Source organism: Rhinolophus hipposideros, assembly GCF_964194185.1.
Source record: "Rhinolophus hipposideros genome assembly, chromosome: 6".
Taxonomy (NCBI): domain Eukaryota; kingdom Metazoa; phylum Chordata; class Mammalia; order Chiroptera; family Rhinolophidae; genus Rhinolophus; species Rhinolophus hipposideros.
In genome coordinates this window covers 17,222,330-17,247,410 of record NC_138052.1, presented here as the reverse complement: position 1 = coordinate 17,247,410, position 25,081 = coordinate 17,222,330, and the positions used below count along the sequence as shown (strand labels likewise).

The window sequence follows — 25,081 nt, the reverse complement described above, 5'->3', positions numbered from 1 at the left end:
CTTTCTGGAACCTTGCTTCCTTGGTTCCTTGGGCAAGCCTTCACCTCTGCTTCAAAACTTAGGATGGGGATCACTTCCTCCAGGAAGCCTTCTCCAATCCTTAGCGCCCAAATCTGTGTCCTCCAGCAGCTGGTGCGAAAGCGGCCCTAACCTCATCAGACTGCATGCGTCACCCCTGAGCACAGACCTGCATCTTCCCAGCCCCCAGGTCCTTCGGAGGCGGCCTTAGTCACATCAGTGTTCTAGCTCAATCTCTGGACTCCACGAGGGCATGTGCTACCTCTGAAAATGAAGTCGGACCTGACCTCTGTGCCGCCCTCCAGTTCGCGCTCTCTCTCATGCCGCCTTTCACTTTCTCCTCTTAGCAAAGTTAGGTCTTAATAACAGCGACTTTTCCTCCCCTTTGTCTCCAGTATTTAATTTCTCTAGCCTGTGCTCAAACCCCAAGTGTTCCATTTGTTTGCTTGGCCTTAATATACTGTAATGACCTGTGGAGAAGGCCGGGTTGCTTCCTTGAAGCAGCGCAGTAAAGCTAAAATTAGTTCAAGGGTAAAAAAAAGAATGTTTCTTAATGGCTTCTCAAATTCCAATGTTATCTTCTTAAACGCTGCTCTTTGAAGTTACCCTCATTTTTCTAATAATTTTGAGAAACCTCAGTGCTCCTCCCTTGCCTATTACAAAGTCAATAGGAAGGCAGACTAGTTGCACTCCCTGGAGGCCTGCAGGAAGGTCTCAGGCTCAGGATGGCCCTGGGTCCTAGGCGTGCCATGCTTTGGGACAAACTCACCTTGCTGTGGTGTTGGAGCTGTACCCAGCCTCCATAGCCGAATCTCTGCAGAAGGAGAGGCACAGTTAGACCGGAAGGGCAAAGCAGAGAGGCCTGCGACAAAGGGGCATTTCGAGGGCAATGGATCCTGAGCTCCACCCTTTTAAACATCACCTTCCCATTTTTAACTCACACCCAGGTGCCCCTTATTCAATATGTATATTTAAATCAATTTACTTTCTTTCCTTACATGTATTTTACTCAGGAAGAAAATTCTATATCATAGAAGTGCTAGGTTTACCTTTTCTCCTTGTGCAGGTTGAAATTTTAAAATGAGGATTTACGTTAAAAAATATTTGTTCTCCTACCACCTAAATCACTTCATGGACCACCAGGGCTCTAAGGACCACTTGTTAGGAAATAGCATCTTAGAACACTGCTCTTCAAACCGTGGGTTGTGACCCATGAGTAGATCATGACGTTTAGTGCACAGTGACCCAGATGTTCTAAAAACATAGCATGTGTGGCAGACGGTGTCCCAGACATATACCTCCCCTTTACTCTTCTCTGCACACCAGCCCTCCCACTGCGGTACCTGCATTTCTCTGATGAGAGCTTCCCTTTTGCTTGGCTTGGAGCCAGCTTTGGTCAGACCCTTCTAGAGGGTCAGAAGCACCAGGAAGTGAGTGTCCCCTTCCCTCAGCAGTCCTCAACCAATGATTGAGGATGTTTGTATAGAAATACACCAGTTCCGCAGAGACTGAGGTGAGGTACACATGCTACATTGTCTCTGGCTGCCTTGCTTTCCCCGTCTTCCTTCCCCGCTCTTACTACTGTTTTCTGAGGTCACCTCCAAAGTAAACTGTTGGCACTTGAATCTTTGTCTCAGGATCTGCTTTTTGGAAAACCCAAGACAGTAAGATTGGAATGGAATGAGATGGGATGCCTCTCATGTAGTAATTATTTGTTTCATGAAACTACTGTTTCCGTTATATATGTGGATGTTTGTACTGAGTCAGTATAAACTATATTTCTTCTTGACAGTTATGAATAAAACACTTTGAAAGCCGCTGCCTAAGAACACAGGTATATATGACTCATGTAACTATAGGTTTTAACGTCTCGCTTTGTTCTTCCATGTATTCACTGTTCATTCATTCATTTCTCAAACCCACATGGAGTCCCACACATGACAGGCCTCAGTAGGGCAGAGAAAATGAAAGAGAAGGGCAATTCCAGTCTGTGTGGAGCACAGTTTTGAGAGGGTGGGGCTGGGCAGGCAAGTAACTGAAGAGCCGTAATCGCTTGTGAGACATTCTGTGACAGAGTGACGCACAGATTCTCGGCAGCCTGGAGAAGAGTCCTGACCCATAACTTGGGTTAAGTAGTATTGTAGGGGGTGGGGAGAGGTTACAAAGGTAGTCTGTGGTCCGACGGGAGAGGAACTCCATGTTCAGCATTTCTATGCTCCAAAGCAGTGGCTCTCAAAGGGTGAATTGAGAAGGGAAGGTGTGGGGGCTGGAGAGAATACTGTGAATGATGTGAAGTATCCTCAGCTGCTCTTGTCAGCAATGGTGGGAGACGAGTTAAAGAAGCTGAAGATAAGAGCAACTGCTTGCGTCTTGTAGTGGATGAGACCAGCTAACAGTGGTTGGTTCTTACGTCGCGACAGGGAGGTTGTCTTGAGGAAGTCAGGTCTTGGCAGATCCCTCTTCCTAGTACCCCTCTCTTCTCTAGACTGAGAGGGGTGGCCTGGGCCTGTAGCACAGGGTCTGCCCCAACAGACTTTTGAAGATTTGGGTCAATTTTATGCCAGCCTTATTCTACCTGAGCATAAAGTCTCTTCTTTAGTTATGGCTCCAAATAATCATCTGAACTCTGGAAATCTACCTGCTTTCCCCGAAGTCACGTCAGAGAACCTAGGTTAGTAGGCTGGGCATGCGAGGGAAATTATGGACCAGGGGCCACAGCTGCTCCACCCTGCACCCAATTTCTCCTTTGCCTGTGGCTCCCTACTCTTTTCCCTTCATGCATTCCATACCCTTGTGCTTTCCCCCTCTTTTCCCCTGGATAAAGCTGCCCAGAGATGTAGGCTGGGAATGGATGGAATAGGCCTCCATCAGTTACCCTCAGAGTAAATTTAAATTCTCTCTCAAACTGAAAATTTGCCACTGAAATCTTACTTTAATGTAGAAGAAAAGGGTTTTTTTCCTTTCTTTTTCCTTCCTTTCTTCTTTCCTCCCTCCCTCCCTCCCTCCTTCTCTTCCTTTCATTCATTCCTTCCTCCCTTCCTTCCTCACTCTTTTCTTTCTTACTTTTAAAAAATTCCCTATGGAACTTTAACCTATAAGTTAGCAGGTTATAAAGTATTCCATCTGGTGAAGGGCAGAGAGGCAGAGGGAGGCTGAACAGAGGGCTCTTGTCATATAGGACAAAGCACTATAAGATACTTAACTTTGTTGGACTTACTTAACATCTGAAAGACAGTTTCCTTATGTGTAAAATGCGGCTAACAGCAGTAGCTGTTGACACAGGGTTTCATGGGCATTAACTGAGATCATTCACAGACAGCTATTGACACCAGACCTGGTTTATAGAATGGACCTCATCAGTGGTAACGGTGATGATGATGGTGACAGTGGTGGAGGTGGTGGTGGCAACAGTGGTGAGGGATGGTTGTCATTTTGATGGGGATGGTGGTGGTGGTAATGGCAGTGGAGGAGTGAGCTGGCAGATGGTTGTGGTAGTGAGTTTGGTGGCATTGGTGGTACCAACGATGGTGATGGTGGTGGTGGCAGACAGTGATGGAGATGGGCGTGGCCTGGTGGTGACAGCCCATTCCATCCTTATCTGGTAAAATGAGGCATACCCTGGGGCAAACACTATGAAGCACTATGAAGGAGGAGCCCTTTGTCACTGCGTTCCTCCCTCCCCTTTATTGGCAAGCACAAAATGTGAACACTCTGTGCTTTCCTGGGGCCCCTTGTGAAGAGCTATCCTATTTAAGTCAACCGAATTCTGCTCCAAGTCAGGGTGCCACACAGTCCCCCAGCTCTCACCGTGGGTTGAACAAGTCTGGGTTCTGAAATTTATGACCCTGGGAGTTGTTTTTGTCACAGCATATGCCAGGAGGCATGTACAGTCTGAAAATGTTTGACTGACAATGACCAGTGTTCCAGAGGCGTTTATGGGCATGACAAATACAAAACAAATTAAAAATTCAGGGCCGGCCCCGTGGCTCAGGTGGTTGGAGCTCCGTGCTCCTGACTCTGAAGGCTGCCGGTTCAATTCCCACATGGGCCAGTGGGCTCTCAACCACAAAGTTGCCGGTTCGGCTCCTTGAGTCCCACAAGTGATGGTGGGCTGTGCCCCCTGCAACTAGCAACAGCAACTGGACCTGGAGCTGAGCTGCGCCCTCCACAACTAAGACTGAAAGGACAACAACTTGACTTGGAAAAAAGTCCTGGAAGTACACACTGTTCCCCAATAAAATCCTGTTCCCCTTCCCCAATAAAATCTTTTAAAAAAAATTCAAGGGAATTCAGTTCTATATACAAGAGATATGTTTCTGAAATGGGGATGTATGATTCAGAGGTTGATGAACTAAATGACATTTTTAATGACTTGGGGACCTCACACTTTCATGAGGTGAATAATAAACCTCCTGGGTGATGAAACCAAATATCTTTCCTCAGAGAGGTTGTTTAAAAGTCAAGATATGTCTGGGATTTTGTTTCCTAAAATCTTACAGTGATCAAGTGCAATTAAGTTATTCCTAATGAAAGAAGATACAAACATAAATTTTTTACTAAAGACCAGACTTTTTTGACCCCTTTTAAAAATTAGAAGAATCTTTGCATGCCCTACTACTGGGCACATGCTAGTAAAGTCTTGCTGAAGGAAAAAGACAAAACCTTATTATCATCATTGTTGCTATGATTACCTCATTGTGGGTCAAACAACTGTCACCATGGTTTCTTGGGCCACCATCCTATTTGTGACAGCAGAGAGTGTGGGTCCTGACTCAATAGAAACAATTTAATCCAGTGCCTCCTGAATCTGCTCTCTTTCTACCTCACATAGATTCCTTCCCCCGACCCCAGATCTTAGGTGTAACTCGGACTAAAATCATTCTTAGTGAATGAAAATGAAAAGCTTTCTCAAATCCCAGTCCTTTGTCGTCAATAGTTAATCATCAAGCGAGGCATGTTGATTCTGCTTTTCTGTTTCTCAGTTGCATAAGAAGGTCAAGGTTATTGAAGTGTGTTTATTAATATTTAGTAAGGAAAGGCAGGTTTGGAAAGAGGTATTAGTTCTTCTAAACAGGCTTCGTCTTCTAACATACAACTAGTACTGGCTTGTTCTTTTTATTCTTTTATTGGAAATTGGAAAGCTTGAAAAAAAATGGTGAGAAAAGATCAGAGGTTGGTGTTTTGAAATAATATTTTACCTACTAAGAAAGAATTTCAAGACAAAGGAAAATCTGCTGTAACTATTGGACTATATGAACACCAAAGAAAATCTGCTATTAACTATGTCACTTTAATACTCACTTTACTCTGACCAGATAGACTGGAAATTGGGAGAGAGGGAGAGGGATCCCAGCACCACTTCATGTACTTTTATTTATCTCACTCCTTCCAGTTTGAAAACACAGAACTGTTTTCTGCTAGTTGTTTCATCACTGGCTTGCCTGCACTCAGACGAAAACTTCTACCATGGGACAGATCTGTGGGTTGGGAGCCAGGTTCCAATGACCCCATGCTGAAGCCTTCAGTGGGTTTGGGGAACAGGCTGGTGTCGAAGGAGGCACTGGGGGACAGAAGGAGGTGGGGACAACCCTTATAGCAGTGATATTCTCCTGGGCCAGCTGTTGGGTGTGGTGGTAGGTTCATTTCTGACTCTCAGGTACATTATCAATCCAGCAGAGTTAACGCTATAAACCCTATCTGCCATTCACTAGATTTTATGTGAATCAATTTATCTATATGTATATACAGAGGGTGCCAAAAAACGTATACACATTTTAAGAAAGGAAAACTATATTAACATTGTAATACTCAATATATACCGATAACAAAAGATGAATACAAGTCCCGTTTGACTTCTGCAATGACAGAGGTGCTCAAAGTGGTTCCCATCAACATCCAGACACTTCTGATCACGGAGAACTACTGCTTGAGCAACGTTGACCAAAGTGTCCACTTGTATACATGTTTTTGGCACCCCCAGCATATACATTGCTCCCTGGAAGTATAAGAGTATTATGACTATTATTACTATCCTCTTCATGATCATCATCAAGTGTACCAGTTATCTTCTTGCAGCATGTGAGACCGACAAATAGAAGCCGGTTTATCAGAACATGTGCTGTGTGCTTGGGAAGCCTCCAGGGCACACATTTATGGCTATAACCTCTCCATGCTCTGCATCCCTCAGCTTCCTAAGCAATTTGAACAATAACTTTAGGGCCCTGCATGAGGTGGGGCACCTAGAAATGGTCAGCACTTGGTGACCATGTCTCTGCTCAGACTGGAGGCAGGCTTCAGGGGGGGAGGCCAGTAATGAGAGGGGGGCTTGCAGCAAAGGATACGGGGTAGCATCATAGAGGAGTCACCTTTTTAGGCTGCTCGGGGTCTTCATCACTAACATTGTGAAGTTGTGTTTAATAAACTATGACGAGGACAGCAGCACTCAGAACAGCAAGTTCCCATGTAGGCACCTAGACTCTTATTGCAGGGGTTAGTTTGATAGGGCTAGCTTTTACCGTTTATTGTAAGAGGAAAGCCTTGCAGAGATGGTTCACCATCATTTGTAGATTTCCATCTACAGTGTCTACCACCCATCTTAGCTAAAATACCAATGAACAAAGAAGCACTTATGATTAACATTCTTTCAGGAAAAGAAAATCGTTTCAGCTACTTGCACAATGAATGACTGATTAGAATTTAGGTTAATTCATTTTTCCTCACTTGGGATAAAAAAGATGAAACATCAGTGGTGTGAAAGTTCTAGAGAAGGCTGTAGATTGGGTCAAACCTAATACTTAGCCTGAACAAAACTCAAGCCAATTTTAAATTTCTTTCATGTTTCCCTCCTTCCTTTTTTAGTATTCATTCAAAAGTTCTAAATGACAAGAGGAAATATCCATCTTTTGAGAAATATAGAGAATAGTCTTTAGAGACACTCATTGTGCAAAAGCTTCATGTCATTTCCTCTAGGGTTTTTGACGTTCCTTCTCTCTAGTTCATAACAAAGATTTACAGCTTAAAGAACATCAAAAAGGAAAGGTTTCAGACAGTGTCCCAAAATAGACTAAAAAAATTCCACAAAGCTATCTCTTGGTGCTTCTAAAACTTACTTTAAACATTTTGGAAAGGAGATGTTTTAGAAATCCTGGAAACCTATCACATTTCATTTTTTAATAGTCTCTCACTTAAAAATGTAACTTTAAATGCCGTAGTTGGCATGTATCTTCCCAGCCAATGAATACGTGATGTAAATGAAAAGTAAAACTGCCTGACTTAAATTGTCCAAAAATTTTAAAGAATGTTTCACTTAACGGGACGAGGGGACTTTGAAATTAAAATTAATATAAAGTTAATTCAAAATTAATATAAAAGTCATTTTTAAAAACTAGGAAATCAGAGCTATCAAATAATTTTAAATCACTCCTAGAGCAGGGAAATTTAACATCTAATTCGCAAAAGAAAAGATCAGTTTATAACAGAGGCATTGAGAAACCCTGGAGAAGTTTCAGAAATAGTTCAGCAAATGAATCACCATTACCTTTTTCAGATCTGGCCATTCTTTCGGTAAAATATGACTATGGATGTCAATTTTCATCTCCACAGGAAGCGTGTAAAGAAAGAAGTTTTGGTATCAAGAGATCTCTATGAAAACCATGGAGTTGATTTACTTTGTCCCTTTATGGTTACCTTCAGGCCTGCTCAACCCAGTCTGGGTCCTTTGGAACTGCCTTATGAAAGTTCAAAGTTCTGTTTATATATCAACTTAGCTTTGGGTCAACACCTCTTTGGTAATCAGGATTCTGGACACAAATTAAAAAAGAAAAGGACTGTGTTAAACCCGATGAGATCAAATGTATTACAGGCTGCTTTTGAATTATAGCGGGTTCAAAATTGGCTCATCTTTGTTTTTAAATGTTTCCATTTTTATCAAGGTACACATAGTAAATAGTACACGGTTAAAAATCAAATAGTCAGAGGGCTTTTAAAGAAAAAGAATGGATCCCTGACTCACCACTTCTTACTCTTGGGTGCATTCCCCCGAAGCAACCAATTTGAATGCTTTTTCTTTTTGTTCAGTTAGTTACCTCCATGTTTTTAAACAACACTTAGCAATTGGGTTGTTCATGAAAATTTAGCATGTTGAAGAGTTGTGGGGGAGGTTTTATCTTTACTTTTCAATCATAGAAGGAATCCATTCTTCATACATGTTGTTTCCTCCATAGCCTTTTTCATTCATTCATTCATTCATTCATTCATTCATTCATGCATGCATTTAACGAATATTTATTGAGAACTATTAGGTGCTGAAGCTATAAAGTTGAATGAGATAAAATGATTCATGTGTTGAAATAGATAACTATACACAGCCCTATGTGTAGGGAAAAGAAGGAAGTAGCTATTTCCATTGAGGGTTGTCAGAGCAGTTTGGGGAGGGCTTCCTCTAGAGCATACATAGGGGCTCATGATCATACTTCAAAAGAGAGCCTGGAACAAAGCAGCTTTTTACTATTCTATGTTTAACCCTTCCTATTCCCAGGAAGTTTAAAATATTCAAGGGACTCCAGGCCCCTGGCAAGCCTTGAACCTGGTTTGGAATGCTCCCTTCTTCAGTTCAGTCTCCAAAATACAGGGACTAAGTAGTTTTAAAAAGCCTTCCTACTAGTGTATTCAACTAGATTCTGGATAAATTATAACAAACATACTTTTAAATGCTGATCAGCTTGAAATTTCTTGAACTCCTCAAGTCATTTGAAAAACAATTCAATGAACTAAAACTGAATGAGTGAACCTTAAACTAACACGGAAGCACACACCAAAACCCAGAGTAATGTGAACACTTTTAGAGCACTTCCTGTGGGCCAGGCACTTTCCCAAGCATTTTACTTATATCAGTTCATTTATTTCTCATAACAGTCCTATGAGAGAAGAACTATTACTAATATCCATTTTATAGATGAGGAATCGAAGCACAGAGAAGTTAGGCAACTTATCCATAGTCAAACAATAAATGGTAGAACCAGAATTTGAAACCAGGCAATGTGGATGCAGAATCCTAGAGCTTTGAGGATTAATATCCAACACAGAAGTGGGAGGTCATACCATGCATGGGCTTGTACAAAGCTGAGGCTCCCTCATTAAACTAGAATTCTTTTTTCCCCTTTCTTCCTGCTCACTCCCTCCTGCCCCCCTGCCCCACTCTGGTTCAAGCCATTGTTTCTCAGTCTAGTTGTGTAGGACACAGCTCTGGCCCATGCTGATATTATGAGCCTTGCGCTCCCCCCAGCTAAGGCAGTCAGTTGAGTTGCCAGCCATTGGTCAGCCGCTCACAGCAGCTCATGGCAGCTCTCACCGGCTGCCGGCCACTCATGCTAGCTGCTGGCCACTCACGCTGGCCAACGGCCACTCATGGCAGCACACGGTAGCCCACAGCAGCACACAGCAGCCTGAGACAGCATTCAGCAGCCCATGGCAGCTCACACCAACCTCCAGCTGCTCACGGCAGCCCAGCTCCAGGGAGAGCTGTTGTTCACAATCTTAGCTATGGAGGGAACAGCTCACTGGCCCATGTGGGAATTGAACTGGTGACCTCTGCATTAGGAACACAGCGCTCCAGCCACCTGACCCTCCAGGCCAGCCCCAAGCTAGAATTCTTGAAGGAGCTAGACCGCTAGTGAAAAAGTAGACTAGGAAAAAATATCTACTGGACAACAAAGGGAGTCATAAGGAAATCTATCTCCACTATGGTGAAAAGAAAAGAAAAAAGAAGAGGAGAAATAATGGTTTTCTTTGAGAAGTATAATTCAAAGACACATACTGAAATTTTTAGTTAAAGTACCAGGTTGGTAATGCTTGAAAACTCCCTCTATACCCATGCCCAGAAAAAGAAAATGAAAATCATTTCTGGAGGAAAGCATCCCAACTCAGTCCCCAATCTCAGTATACCACAGATTAAGGTCAAAAAATAATTGGCTTACAATAAAAAATTCTACACAGATGAGGAAAAAAGCCAACATGAGTGAGTGTCCACAGAGATAATAATAGATTTAAACTTCCAAGGACATGTACATTGGAATTATAAACATAGAATATGTTTATTATATTTGAAATATTTAAAGAAATAAAAATTTACAAATTAACAAAGAGACTATCAAATGACTGTCCAAGTTTGAAAAAGAACAAAATAGAAATTTATACATGAAACCATAATAATTTAAATTAAACACTCAATGGATGGGTTAAACAACAGAATAGACATAGTTGAAAAGAGAATTGATAAACTGGAAGAGAGACTTGCACAGAGAGATGAGGAGATTGAACATATATAAAAGTGCCACTAAGTACAAAGGATAGACTAAGACAGGCGAAAAAGAGTCTAATCAAAGTCCTAAAAGAGAGGAGAGAGAAGTTGGAGGAGGGATATTCCAAGAGATCGTAGCTGAGAATTTTTCAGAGCTGATGAGCCAACAGATCCAAGACTCAAAGCCTATATCAAGAAAGATTAACAAAAAGAACTCCATTTCTAGAAACCTTCCAGTGAAAATAGAGAACACCAAAAATAAAGATGAGATACTATACAAAAATGTTCACAAAACCAAAACAAGCAGCATCTGGCTTCAACATGACCCCTAACTCTGGCTGAGCAGCCCTAATTCCAGAGCCAGTGGCAGCCAGTCTCGGTTCATGGCTTGGCTTCTCAAGGTACCTCCAAGCCCAGCATGGGTGGTGGCCATCTACAGATTACTTTGTGGCTCATGCCAGATGGTCCTGGGAAGATCAAAGGCTACAGCTAAACTTGGCCTTCAGCAGGGCCGCTTCCAGGAGACCCCAGGGCTGGCATGCCCAGTTGCCAGCTTTGAATGGAGCTGGAGTGTCACCTGCTTGCCTCCAAGGACAGTACACCCAAAGGACAGACGGGGCAGTTGAATGGATAAGAAAGAAAATCCACGCATATGCTGTCTACAAGAGACCCACGTCAGATTGAAAGACACACACAGATTGAAACTGAAGAAATGGAAAAAGATATTTCATATGAATGAAAATGAAAAAATATCTGGGGTAGCAATGCTTATATCTGACAAAATAGACTTTAAAACAAAGGCTATAATAAGAGACAAAGAGGGACTTTACATGGTGATAAAGTGATCAATCCAACAAGAGGATATAACCCTTGTACACATTTATGCACCCAACATAAAAGTACCTAAATATATGAAACAAATATTGACTGACACAAAGGGAGAGATTGACAGTAATACAATCATAGTAGAGTTTAATACCTTATTAACACCGATGAACAGATCTTCCAGACAAAAAAATCAACAAGGAAACAGCATCCTTAAATGACACACTAGACCACATGGATTTAATTGATATTTTTAGAGCATTTCACTCCAAAGCAGCAGAATATACATTCTTTTCAATTGCATGCAGAATATGTTCCAGGATAGATCACATTTTAGGCCACAAAACAAATCTCAATAAATTTAAGAAGATTGAAATCATATCAAACATATTCTCTGACCACAATGGTATGAAACTAGAAATCAATAAGAAAAACACACACAAACAAATGGAGGCTAAATAACATGCTACTAAATAATGAATGGGTCAACAATGAGATCAAGGAAGAAATCAAAGATAACCTTGAGACAAGTGAAATTGAAAACACAATAGCCCTAAATCTATGGGACACACTGAAAGCAGTTCTAAGAGGAAAATTCATAGCAATACAGGCCTACCTCAAGAAAAAAGAAAAACCTCAAATAAACAACCTAGTCTTACACTTAAGTGAACTAGGAAAAGAACAGCAAACAAAGCCCAAAGTGAGTAGATGGAAGGAAATGATAAAGATCAGAGCGGAAATAAACAAAATAGAGTCCAAAAAAAGTACAAAAAATCAATGAAATGAAGAGCTGGTTCTTTGAAAAGATAAACAAAGTTGATAAAACTTTAGCCAGACTCATCAAAAAAAAAAAAAAAAAAAAAAGAGAGAGAGGACCCAAATAAAATAAAAAATGAAAAAGGAGAAGTGACAACCAGGGCCAGCCTTGTGGCTCAGGTGGTTGGCGCACCAGGCTCCTAATGCAAAGGTTGCTGGTTCGATTCCCACATGGGCCAGTGAGCTGAGCTCTCTACAGCTAAGATTGTGAACAACAGCTCTCCCTGATTTGCGCTGCCGTGAGCAGCCAGAGGTTGGCGTGAGCCGCTACGGGCTGCTGAATGCTGCTGCGGGCTGCCGTGTGCTGCCATGAGTGGCCAGCGGTCAGTGTGAGCTGCTGTGTTCTGTCATGGGCTGCCATGAGTGGCCAATGGGCAGTGTGAGTGGCTGGAAGCTGGTGAGAGCTGCCATGGGCTTCTGTGAGTGCCCTATCGACAACCGACTGCCTCAGCCGGGAGAGCGCAAGGCTCATAATATCAGCATGGTCCAGAGAGCTGTGTCCTACACAACTAGCCTGAGAAACAGCGGCTTGAACCAGAGTGGTGTAGAGGGAGGTGGAAAAAAGGGGAAGAAAAAAAAAAGTGACCACCAACCCCATAGAAATACAAAAAAGTTTAAGAAAATATTACGAGCAAACTATATGCCAACAAATTGGACAATCTGTAAGAAATGGATAAATTTCTAGAAACATACAAGACTGAATAAAGAGGAAACAGAAAATCTGAACCAATCAATTACTACTAATGAAATCAAATTAATAATAAAAAAACTCCCAACAAACAAAAGTCCTGGACCAGATGGCCTCATAGGTGAATTTTACCATACATTCAAAAAAGATTTAACACATATCCTTCTCAAACTGTTGCCAAAATCCAAGAGGAGGGATGGCTCCCAATCTCATTTTATGAGGTCATCATTGCCATAATTCTAAAACCAGTGAAAGACATTACAAAAAAAGAAAATTTAGGGTGATATCCCCAATGAACACAGATACAAAAATCCTCAACAAAATATTAGCAAACCGAATATAGCAATATGTTAAAAAGGTCACAAACCATGATCAAGTGGGATTTATTCCTGGTATGCAAGGTTGATTCAATACCTACAAATCAATTAACATGATACACCACATAACCAAAATGAAAGATAAAAATCATATGATCATATTAATAGATGCAGAAAAAGGGTTTGACAAAGTCTAGCATTGATTTATGATTAAAAACTCTCAGCAAAGTGGGAATAAAGGGAACATACATAAATGTAACAAAGGCTATATATGACAAACCTCATGCTCAACAGGGAAAAGCTAAAAGTGTTCTCCTTAAGATCAGAAACACAAAAAGGATGCCCACTTTCATCACTTTTATCCAGCATAGTATTGGATATCCTAGCCACAGCAATCAGACAAGAAAAGAAATATAAGTTGCCCAAATTGGAAAGGAAGACTCAAGACTATCATTATTTGCAGTTGACATGATACTATGTATAGAGAACCTGAAAGATTCCACCAGAAAATTAGTAGAACCAATAAATGAATTTAGTAAAGTAGCAGGATACAAAATTAATATTCAGAAATTGGTTGTATTTTTATACACCAATAATAAACTGTCAGAAAGAGAAATTAAGAAAACAATCCCATTGATAACCATCAAAAAGTAAAATACCTAGGAATAAATTAACCAAGGAGGTAAAAGACCTGTGCTTGGAAAACTATAAGACACCGAAGAAAGAGATTGAAGAAGATACAAACAAATGGAAGCATATACCTTGCTCATTGATAGGAAGAATTAACATAATTAAAATGTCCATACCACCCAAAGCAATTTATAGCTTTCCTTTGGTTAGAATTTGCTTCTTTTATTTTCTCTTACGTTTTTACTTTAAAACTTTTTGTATCCTTATAGTTTAAATGTGCTTCTTTTTATTCTTTTTTTTTCAGATTGGCAATTTTTCTTTTTTCCTTTTTTTTCTTTTTTTTTTTCTTCTTTTTATTAAATTGATTGGGGTGACAATTGTTAGTAAATTTACATAGATTTCAGGTGTACAACTCTGTATTACATCATCTATAAATCCCATTGTGTGTTCACCACCCAGAGTCAGTTCTCCTTCCATCACCATATATTTGATCCCTCTTACCCTCATCTCCCACCATTACAATCCCTATCAAAATACCAATGGCATTTTATATAGAACTAGAACATATAATCTTAAAATTTATATGGAACCACAAAAGACCTCGAAAAGCCACAGCAATCTTGAGAAAGAACAAAATTGGAGGTATCATGCTGCCTGATATCAAACTATACTTCAAGGTTATAGTAATCAAAGCAGCATGGTACTGGCATAAAAAAAGACACATAGATCAACGGAACAGAATAGAGAGCCCACCTCTTTATTTAGAGAAATAAATCCACACCTATATGGTCACTTAATCTATGACAAAGGAGGCAAGAATATACAGTGGGGTAAACACAGTCTATTCAATAAATTGTGTTGGGAAAACTGGACAGATACATGCCAAAAAATGAAACTGGACCACCTTCTTACACCATATACAAGAATAAACTCAATCAATTAAAGAATTAAATGTAAGACCCAAAACCATAAAACTCCTACATGAAAACATAGGCAGTAAACTCTGTGACATTGCTTTAGATATTTTTTCTGATCTATTTCCTGAGTAAGGGAAACAAAATAATAAATAAACAAGTGGGACTACATCAAACTAAAAAGTTTTTGTACAGCAAAGGAAACCATCAACAAAACGAAAAGACATCCTACTGAATGGGAGAAGACATTTACCAATGATACATGTGATAAGGGGTTAATATCCAAAATTTATAAAAAACTCATGCAACTCAACACCCAAAACCCAAACAATCCAATTAAAAAATGGGTGGAGGACCTGAATAGACATTTCTCGGAAGAGGACATACACATGGCCTGTAGACACATGGCTCAACGTCACTAATCATCAGAGAAATGCAAATTAAAACCACAAGGAGATATCACCTCACACCTGTCAGGATGGCTATCATCCATAAATCTACAAACAAGTGTTGGTGAGGATGTGGAGAAAAGGGAACCCTCATATACTGTTGGTGGGATTGCCAGTTGGTACAGCCACTATGGAAAACAGTTTGGAGATTCCTCAAAAAATTAAAAACAAAACTACCTTATGACTCAGCAATTCCACTTCTGGGTCTTTATCTGAAGAAATCCGAAACACTAATTTGAAAAGACATACGCACCCCTATGTTCATTGCAGCATTGTTTACAATAGCCAAGATATGGAAGCAACCCAGGTGCCCATCAGTTAAACAACTGAACTTTTCGCCAACAATTCATGGCTCTTGCATCATGACAATACACCAGCTCACACGGCACTGTCTGTGAGGGAGTTTTTAGCCAATAAACAAATAAGTGTATTGGAACATCCTCCCTACTCACCTTCTTTCTTTACCCGAAGATAAAGGAAATATCAAAAGGAAGACATTTTGATGACATTCAGGACATCAAGGGTAATATAATGACAGATCTGATGGCCATTCCAGAAAGAGTTCCAAAATTGCTTTGAAGGGTGGACTAGGCACTGGCATCAGTGCAGGGCTTCCCAAGGGGAGTACTTCAAAGGTGACCATGATATTCAGCAATAAGGTATATAGCACTTTTTCTAGGAAGAGTTTGCAAGTTTAATTGTCCTAAATTGTACAATGGAATATTATTTGGCCATAAAGAAGAATGAAATCTTACCATTTGCAACAACATGGATGGACCTAGAGGGCATTATACTAAGTGAAATAAGTCAGACAAAGAAAGACAAATACCATATGATTTCACTTATAGTATGTGGAACCTGAAGAACAAAATAAATGAACAAACAAAATAGAAGCAGACTTATAGATACAGAGAACAAACTGATGGTTGCCAGAGGGGAGGGAGACTAGGGAGCTGGGTGCAAAAGGTGAAGGGATGAAGAAATACAAATTGGTAGTTACAAAATTGTCACAGGGATATAAAGTACAGCATAGAGAATATAGTCAATAATGTTGCAACAACTGTGTATAGTGCCAGGATGTACTAGACTAATGGGGGGAATTGCTGAATAAGTTATATAAATGTCTAACCACTATACTCTACATCTAATATAAAATATATTTATATACAAATATAAAATATATATAAACATATGTATATATTTATATATATATTTATATATTTATATACAGCTAACATAAAATAATATTGAATGTCAACTGTAACTGAAAAAAAATAATTTTTAAAAAACAGAACATAATTATAGTTGATGAAAATTTGATGACCCTTTATAAATAAATTATATTTAAACATTTACATTAAAACATGAATAAAAAGAAAAAGACACATGTACTCCAATGTTCATTGCAGCTTTGTTTACAGTGGCCAAGACATGGAAACAATCAAAATGTCCTTCGATAGATGAATGGATAAAGAAGTTGTGGTATATATACACAATGGAATACTATTCATTCGGCGGTAAGAAAAAATGATATAGGAACATTTGTGACAACATGGATGGACCTTGAGAGTATAATGCTAAGTAAAATAAGTCAGACAGAAAAAGCAGAGAACCCTATGATTTCACTGACATGTGGTATATAAACCAAAAACAACAAAAGAACAAGACAAACAAATGAGAAAGAAAAACTCATAGACACAGACAATAGTTTAGTGGTTACCAGAGTGTAAGGGGGTCGGTGGTGGGAGATGAGGGTAAGAGGGATCAAATATATGGTGATGGAAGGAGAACTGACTCTGGGTGGTGAACACACAATGGGATTTATAGATGATGTAATACAGAGTTGTACACCTGAAATCTATGTAAATTTACTAACAATTGTCACCCCAATCAATTTAATAAAAAGAAGAAAAAAAAAAGAAAAAAAAGGAAAAAAGAAAAATTGCCAATCTGAAAAAAAAAAGAATAAAAAGAAGCACATTTAAACTATAAGGATACAAAAAGTTTTAAAGTAAAAACGTAAGAGAAAATAAAAGAAGCAAATTCTAACCAAAGGAAAGCCATGTCTATCCTAAACACTTTAGGGCCGTCCAAATAAAAGAGCCTACAAAACTAAAAGCATTATTAGGGCAAAAGAGGAGCACTGTATAATAATCAAAGTTTCAACTAAGTGCAACGCCATCATTCTATATTTGCTATACCAAATTGCTCAAAATATAAGAGTACTATGCACGCACACACATATTGCAAATATATATTTGGCAAGTCTTCCAACATATGTCTCTCAATTGTTGATAGGTCAATCAAATAAAAATTATCTGCAGGGAGTTTCAGAAGAGGGCCCCATGCTGGGGAGCCCCTAAAGAACCTCAGATGCATTCCATAGAGAAAGAGAGAACGTGTTAGGCTCCAGCCTGCCACAGAGCTCTAAGCCATTTTGCCATGAGGTCATTCAAGTAACAACAGTCCTATAGTCCTAACATTTCTTCCCTCACCCTGCTTTGACCCCACCAGGGAAGGAGAAGCTCAGGGAGAAGGAAAACTGCCTTGGGAAAGGAGAAGCAAGGGTCATTAGCCCACCTTCAGGAAGGGAAGCCTTACCTTTCAATGAGGATAAAAGAGATTATTAAGATCTTACAATGGGCATTTTCACTTTTTCAGCTGAGACTGAGTTTGCAATTTAAAGTGAAGTTACACATTTTTATTATCTAAAAGTGAATAGAAACGTCATTGAGGCTGCATACATTTTCATCCAGAGGGAGGAGAAAAGACTACCTTCACCAAGCAGCATTAAAGAGAAAGTGGGAAATTTAAAATGTTGCATATGTAATGACATCCCATGAGTCCTGTGTGTTCCAGTGTACCTATAACAGAAGACAAGAGCAATGCTTTTATTTTTGCTTAAAAAGATAGGCAAACTTTCTGGCTAAACTGTCAGGACGTTATAGGGCTCTCGTGAGCAAAACAGGGAACACTCTTACAAAACTAAGCAAAAGGACAACAAAAAGGAAAACTGTATAAGATCTCATGTTCACATTTAAAAAAATGAATTATAAATCAGATGAGCTTTGTAAGTGGCACTTCTTTGTGGAAAAAGGCAAAAGATCCTTAAATTATTCAGTCATTGGATTGTATATGTATAAAAATGGTTTAGACTAAGTCTGAGTAGCTCCTTCCTTCTCGCCCTGATCTGATGGCTATGAATCAGCTCAAATGCCAAGGTTCAACCCTGACTCTGCTGCGTATTAGCTAGATGGCCTTGGGACAGTTACATAGTCTCTTTGTAAAATGGGGATGATAATAGAACTAATCTCATCGAGTTATTGTAAGTATTAACTCAAGTGATATAAAACTACCAGCTATGAATTATACCATGACACATAGTCTAATTATTTCTTAGTCTGCCATGTACAAAGACTGGCAGGAAGCCTGGTGTTGGTCAGTTTGAGGGACCTTGCTCCCTCTTTCTTGGATTCTATAAGAAACCTGGTTTTATATGATCCAGGACTGTGGGACGTGGGCATGTCTTCTCTGATGGTCACCGTGATTATGTGTGTCCTTGGCCAGGCCTGTGCCATCCACTTGCAGGTGATCGGCTTCACTGGTTGAAAGGACCACTCCTGGAAACCCTGATTCCAAAATGGAATTCTTTTCCCTTACATCTGTTTTCCTTTTTGTGTTTTCTCTCAGTGGATAACATGCCAAACTTCTCTCTCTCTCTCTCCTTCTCTCTCTTTCCCCCTCACCCCCCAAATCAATAAATCACCAGTCTTTTTATTATAATCCCATTGCATCTCCCAACCTGTTCCTTCCTCTGTAGTCTCACTTTTAGGCCTTTATCCTCTCTCTCCAGGACTGTTTAATCACCCACCAATGGTCTCTGACTCCAGTCTTGGCCCACTGTAATCCATCCCCAGGACTCTTGGCCAGTGGGATCTTTCTAAAACACAAAATGATCACATCTTCTTCCAGCTTCACTTTGTTTATGGTTTCTCACTGCCAAGCCCAAGCACGCATGGGAAACAAGGCCCTAACATGTACTTGTCTACCCCTTTGGTCTCTGTACTCTGCCACTGTGCCCTGTGCCCCAGCCACAAGGAATACTTTGTACCTCCCCAAAAGTAATGCATTTCCCATTTTTGTCCTTATTTATGGATCCTTTGACTTCTAATGCCTGGAAGGACCTCTCCCTGTCCTTCTTTCTATCAAGTGTACATTTACCCATCACTGAACATTCAGCTTAAACATCACTTCTATGACGCCTCTCCTGACTATACCCATCTCCAAATGGCAAAAGGGGAACACCTCCTCCTGGAAGAGTAAATTGGGAGAGTGAATGGGTAGGAATGCCCCTGACAAAGCTGTGAATGATTTCAAGTTCATCTTCAAAGATAATCAAGTTCATTTTTGCTATCTTTTCCCCAGCCTCTAGCTTTTGGCACCCACGCGTCTTTATCTTTTTTCCCTCCTTGTCAATAGTTGCTATTTGGAGAGGCACTGTTCCCGCTTTCTGCACTTGAGTTTGAATTTGTGTACATTGGGGCACTGTTAAATCAGTGAATTTTTCAGAGAACATCATGGGGCCAGGGACCGTCTCGTCTTACATCCTCAGTGAAAAGCAACTGACTAGGTGCTTGTGATGGTTAATTTTATGTGTCAAATTGGCTAGGCACAGTACACTGATATTTGGTTGAGCACTATTCTGGATGTTATTGTGAAGGGTTTTTTTTGGATGGAATTAACATTTGAATCAATAGACTTTGATACAAGCAGTTTACCTTCCATAATATGGGTGGGCCTCTTCTAATCAGTTGAAGACCTTAATATAAAATCACTGACTTCCCTGGATAAAGATGGAATTCTGCCAGCCTGCAGACTTGAACTGCAGACTCAGCTCTTCCCTAGATGTCTAACCTGTTGGCCTACCTTGTAGATTTTAGACATGCTAGTTTCGACAATCACATGAAATAATTCCTTAAAAATCTCTCTCTCTCACAACACACACACACACACACACACACACACACACACACACACATACACATACATTTTATTGGTTCTGTTTCTCAGGAAACCTTGACTAATACAGTGCTTTATAAATGTTTCATAAATATTTGATGACCTAATTAATAAATAAGTAAATAAACATCAATATGTAGATAAAATATCTTTTTCAGGATCATTTCTATCTAAGCCTCATGCAGAACTCTTAAGTGAAAGATTTCAGTTTTTATTCAAGATCTTGCAGTAACAGGTGCCATTCGCAGTATTTCTATGAACCCTGTGGCCCTGTTTATATTTGGGAAATTAAGTGTTCCATGGTAAACACAGAAGCACAATTTTGGATTTTGAGTTTTAAAAGCCTCAGCCTCAGTGCTTGATGAAAAGTCTTTGAGCCATAAACTTAAGAGGACCCATCATTGAGATAAATTTTTACCCACGCCTGACTAAGTACGATCTCCCAGGCTAGGCAGAGGGTGTCACAGAAGAAGGGATGTGTGTGTTGATACTGTGGGGCCCTGAGGAGGGCATCCTTATGGGTGCGATGGGGGAAGAAACCCCAGATAAGTCTTGAGATCTCGACATGGTGGTCGAGGGGATGTGTGCCTTGGTTCCCAGGCAGTGTCTGGGAAGGTGGCAAGGAAATGTAGCTGCATGTTGTACCTGGACAGAGAAGGCTTTAGGTAGATAGGCAGAGAGCTCGAGGTGCAGCAAGGTAGGGAGCTACAGAGTGATTCCCAAGGGAGGACAGAAGCAGCTGAAAGCAAGCTAGTCGTGGAGGAGTGTTAGTGGGAGGGCTGAGGGCTGAGCCAGCAGGCACCTGTGTGTGTTGACAATGGAAGGAAGCTGTTTCAGCGGATGTCAGCACAACAGGGACCCAAACCAGATACCACCGCTGCCTGCTAATGCCTGAGGCTACAGAAGAGATTAAGGGTGGGGAGGTCAGGGGTAATGGTGTAGAGCATAGGCCATAGATAGCATGGAGTGACACACTGTGTTTCCTTGAGCAAATTACTTAATTCTGTATGTGCTCATCTCCCCGTAGGTAAAACAGCAGAACAGTAGAACCTACCTCGGGCTGTTCTAGGGATCTAATGAGTTAGGACATGGAAGGCATATAAAACAATGCCTAGCCTAGAGTAAGTGGTATGTAAGGGTCAGTCATTGTTTTTCATATGGTTATTGTCATACAGGACTGCCAGAATTTATATAAAACACCAAAGAAAATGTATGGGTAAGATAAATCCTGAAATAACTGAGATTAATTTTTTGCCACCGATGGCATAAGGATTTGTATTGATAATTGAGAGGTATTATAGAAAAGTAGAGCAACTTACATTTTTTTCATACATTTGTACAATGATACACCTGAAATTTCTGTGAGCTCAACTAGGAATCCCAAGTGTTATTATATGGGTAGGAAGGTTTTGGGGGGAGTTGGGGATTGATAATCCCACCATGTATAGGACTTATTACAATGGATGTGAGCCACCTGAGGAGATAAGGAGCCATAGAGACCAGAGTATAGATGGAGAGATAACTCATGGGGGGAAAGGGGCATGGAGTAATAAACAAATCCTCTCTCGTTTTGAGGGTGAAGAGAAAGATGAGAGGATAAGAAGGGGTCCATGATGTGTTGAACCAAAAGCAATCAACCATCAAGAGCTACTAACGTCTAAGGTCTTTATTTTTTTTTGTATCTAAGGTCTTTTTAAGGTAGAAAATGGGATCATCTACTAAGACAGGATTAGAGATTTAAAAAAGAAAGGAAGAGCTTTAAAATGGCATTGAAATTGTTTGGTAGGTAATGAAGAGCAGCGTCAGGCGACAGTGTAGTTGGAATGTAAGAATGTTTAATGAACAACCACTTGAAAACACGCAGAGGAATTTTTTAATCTAGAAGAAAATGCAGCCAAAATGCACACTGTTTCTATTAGAGGACCAAGCTTCTGAAGGAGTTTTTAATCTCTGTATTTCCAAAATATTTTATAATGAAGTTATAATACTCTTGTCATTGAAAAGGTTTTAAAAAATATATTTAAAAAGAATTTGTGATGTGTCACATTGTCTGTGTTCTCAAAAAGTCACTGAAACTAACGTCATCTTTGACCGCGAAACACTATGGTTTATCTTCTCTGAGCAGTTTTATCTAATGTTTCATCTGTGACAACATAGACACGATTCAGCTTACCTGTTTGCTTCAATGAGCCCTCAGCGACATACATTCTATTCCAGTAGAAATATTTTTTAAATCAACTGCAGGAACCAAGAATTAAGATTCAATCCAGGATCTCCTCTGATAACATTAGCATTTGCCAGATCAGAGTAACCTAATAAGATTCTACAGTGGTAGAAAGAGCTATGTCTACTGGAACTCAGGAAAAATGATTGGCTCATTCTAAATTAGGTTTATGAGTGTCAGCCTAAAAGCTAATAGCAAACTTGAATTTTATTCATCGTTGTTTTTTTTCCACCGTGACTTTGAATCAGAGATCAGCTCTCCTCTCTAAGACTTTTCACTCATTATTAGCCATAATTGATGCCTAATTCAGAAATGAGGTGGTAGGCATTTACATAATGGGGCCACTCATAATGGCAATGCTCGGGCTGTCAATCATTACACACTTTTACGGTGGTCTGGAGGGAAGAAGCAAAAGTAAATGAATGCGAAATCCATCACCTGAAGTGAGTTTCAAACAGAATAAATTCTATTCTAGACTTACTCAGAGCTATGATGGTAGAAAATCATAACTTTTACCCTGTGGGATTGAGGGAGGGTTGAGCAAAACCATAGGTTCTCAATATTAACCCTCAAATAGTAATCACTTAGGGAAATTTAAACATACTGATCCACCTGCCACTCCCCTGGCCCCTGCCCCTGCTTCCCCCAGCCAGGGAGTCCTAATTAAATTTGAATTCATAAACAATGAATAATATTTTCAGTGTCAGTATATCTCAGATATTACATGGGGCATACTTATACTTTAAAAAAATCATTATTTATCTGAAATTCAAAGTTAACAGTGCATCCTATATTTTTACTTGGTAAGTCTGGCAGCTCCCCTCATCTCCCAACAGATTCAGAATTAAGAGGTCTGGTATGTTCAAAAATTCCTCTGGTAATTTTAATGCGCACCAAGATTCAGAAACACTGGGCTAAACATTAAAAGGCCTCCTCTGTAGACACGTTGGCAGAAGGCATACTAAAAACAGGAAGGAGAATGATGAGAAATGATTGTTAAGACAGGTCAGTAGAACCCATTAAAGACTTCTCTTTTTGTGGTCCTCTATTCTATATGTTCTTCTGTATTTGCTATAGCTCGTGGTGTCTCCTGCGTCTACACTGTCTTCTGAACCACAGCCTCGGCTGATGCAAGGTGGACGATTCTAGGCGGTCATGCAGGCCTGCACAGCCGTGCTCTGCAGGAGGGCCCCTCCCCGCCCCTTTCCAAACTTTGGCCACTGGGGCCAGGACGGACTGAACCCGAGGGGGGCACGTGGCCCAAGGCTGTTGATTTATGGTCTGGACAGTGGCCTATGAGAGGGTATGGTACACTAGTTCTGCCCATTGTAACCTAGTAGGGTTCCAGTGATTAAGTTAGAGTAGACAGATTCTCCCTGTGTGTATTTTGTTTCTCAATACTGAGCATCAGATGACTGGTAATGGAAGCAGAATCAATCAGAATGGGTTAGGTTAGTGGCTCTCAAACTTTAGGAAGCGATAGACTAACTCGCAGGGCTGATTAAAACACAGCATCCTGAGCCCCCCCCCCCCAGAGTTTCTGATCCAGTACGTCTGGGCTACAAACCAGGAATTGGCATTCCTAATGTACGTCCAGGTGATGCTGCTGCTTGAGATTCCGGACCACACTTTGAGGATTACGGGGTTCACTTATGCTACAGTAGCAAACAAGCTCCAGATCTCAGCGGATGAAGGAAACAAAGGTTTATTTCTGGTGCAGGCCACATGTTAAGCCAACGTAGCTGGGCACTCCACTGCACAATATCATTTTCCTCACTCCGACACCTAGACTCTGGAACATTCTGGCTACCGTGGCAAAAGGAATGAGGAGAGCACAGTAAAGCACACCCCGATTCTTAGAATTCCCTCTGGCAGTGACATGCGTCATTTCTACTCAGTTTCTCTGGCCAGAGAAGGTGATACGCCTGCACATAACTTCTAGTTAGAGCAGGTAAACACAATCCTACACTTTGCTTAGAAGGAGAGAGAGTCAGAAGATTTGCTCTAGTGACAGCACAGAGGCTGAAAACAAAAAAGACAGACAGAAAGTGAACAGCATGCCATGGGCATGAGGACATTGGAGCCATGACCTAGGGAATAGTGGCAAGAGTAATTAGAGACACGGTTGTGTCTGAAGAGTCATGTAATGGTTGAGGATGGTTGTTGAAACTGCTTTTGGTCCTAACCATATCTAAGGTTGTTGCATTATGTTCTGGTCACCACAGATATGTTAATATGGCTGTTCCCGTGTCCCTGTGAGATTCCCACCATCCTTATTCCACAGATACCTATAAGCTCATGCGCCTTCTCCCGTGGCATCACATTACCAGTCACCACCAACAGCATGTGTCCTCGCAATCAAATGTAATTTCAAAGCAGCTTGAGTCTCCCACTTGTATTTCTCAAACACCATGAAGGGGTGTAGGGACAGAGCCAGGTGTGCAGTTTCCAGGCTCTCGGCCTCACATGGAAAGGTGCTGGCTCAGGTAGTAAATGGCCATCAACTGTGACTGGATGGCCATGAGCTGTGGCTAGTTGGCCGTCAGCTGTAACCAGTGAGCCATTGGCCACTAATATAACTGCTGTGGCTACGCTAGCAGCAAATGGGGGACTAGCAGGAAGATGGTGACTGAGCTAGCAAGGATTGCAGAGAGGCGGATTGCAGCTAGCAAATGGAGAGTCGGTCGGTTGGCAGAAAAGCAGACAGCAGGTCGCCCGTCGTGTGAATCCAGCCTCCAGTGAGACTATAGTGGTATGACTCCCCTACCTATGGCTCCGTGGGTGTTCCTTTTTGGCCTTAGGTTGGTTGGCAGAGAGGAGTGAACGGCAGGTTGCGGATCGTGTGACTCCTGCTTCCTGTGTCTCTGTACCCCGCCGCCAGCGA

General features: G+C 40.8%; 1 protein-coding gene across 4 annotated transcripts in view; it reads right to left on the bottom strand.

Annotated features, from left to right (window-relative positions):
* ACMSD (aminocarboxymuconate semialdehyde decarboxylase) overlaps positions 1-22,332 on the bottom strand; it is a gene marked incomplete at its 5' end in the record, with an annotated part of 71,940 nt that extends 49,608 nt beyond the window's left edge. The window contains 2 exons of one of the 4 annotated variants that reach the window (XM_081052620.1): positions 788-832; positions 22,147-22,332. Coding sequence is in view for 2 of the 4 variants with exons in the window: in XM_081052618.1 (XP_080908744.1) it covers positions 788-832; positions 7,556-7,612 (102 nt within the window). Of the gene's footprint in view, positions 1-787; positions 833-7,555; positions 7,749-22,146 lie in introns of those variants that run through there. The other 3 variants (XM_081052618.1, XM_081052621.1, XM_081052619.1) reach the window with 3 other exon arrangements.
* Between the last annotated feature and the right edge of the window lie 2,749 nt (positions 22,333-25,081).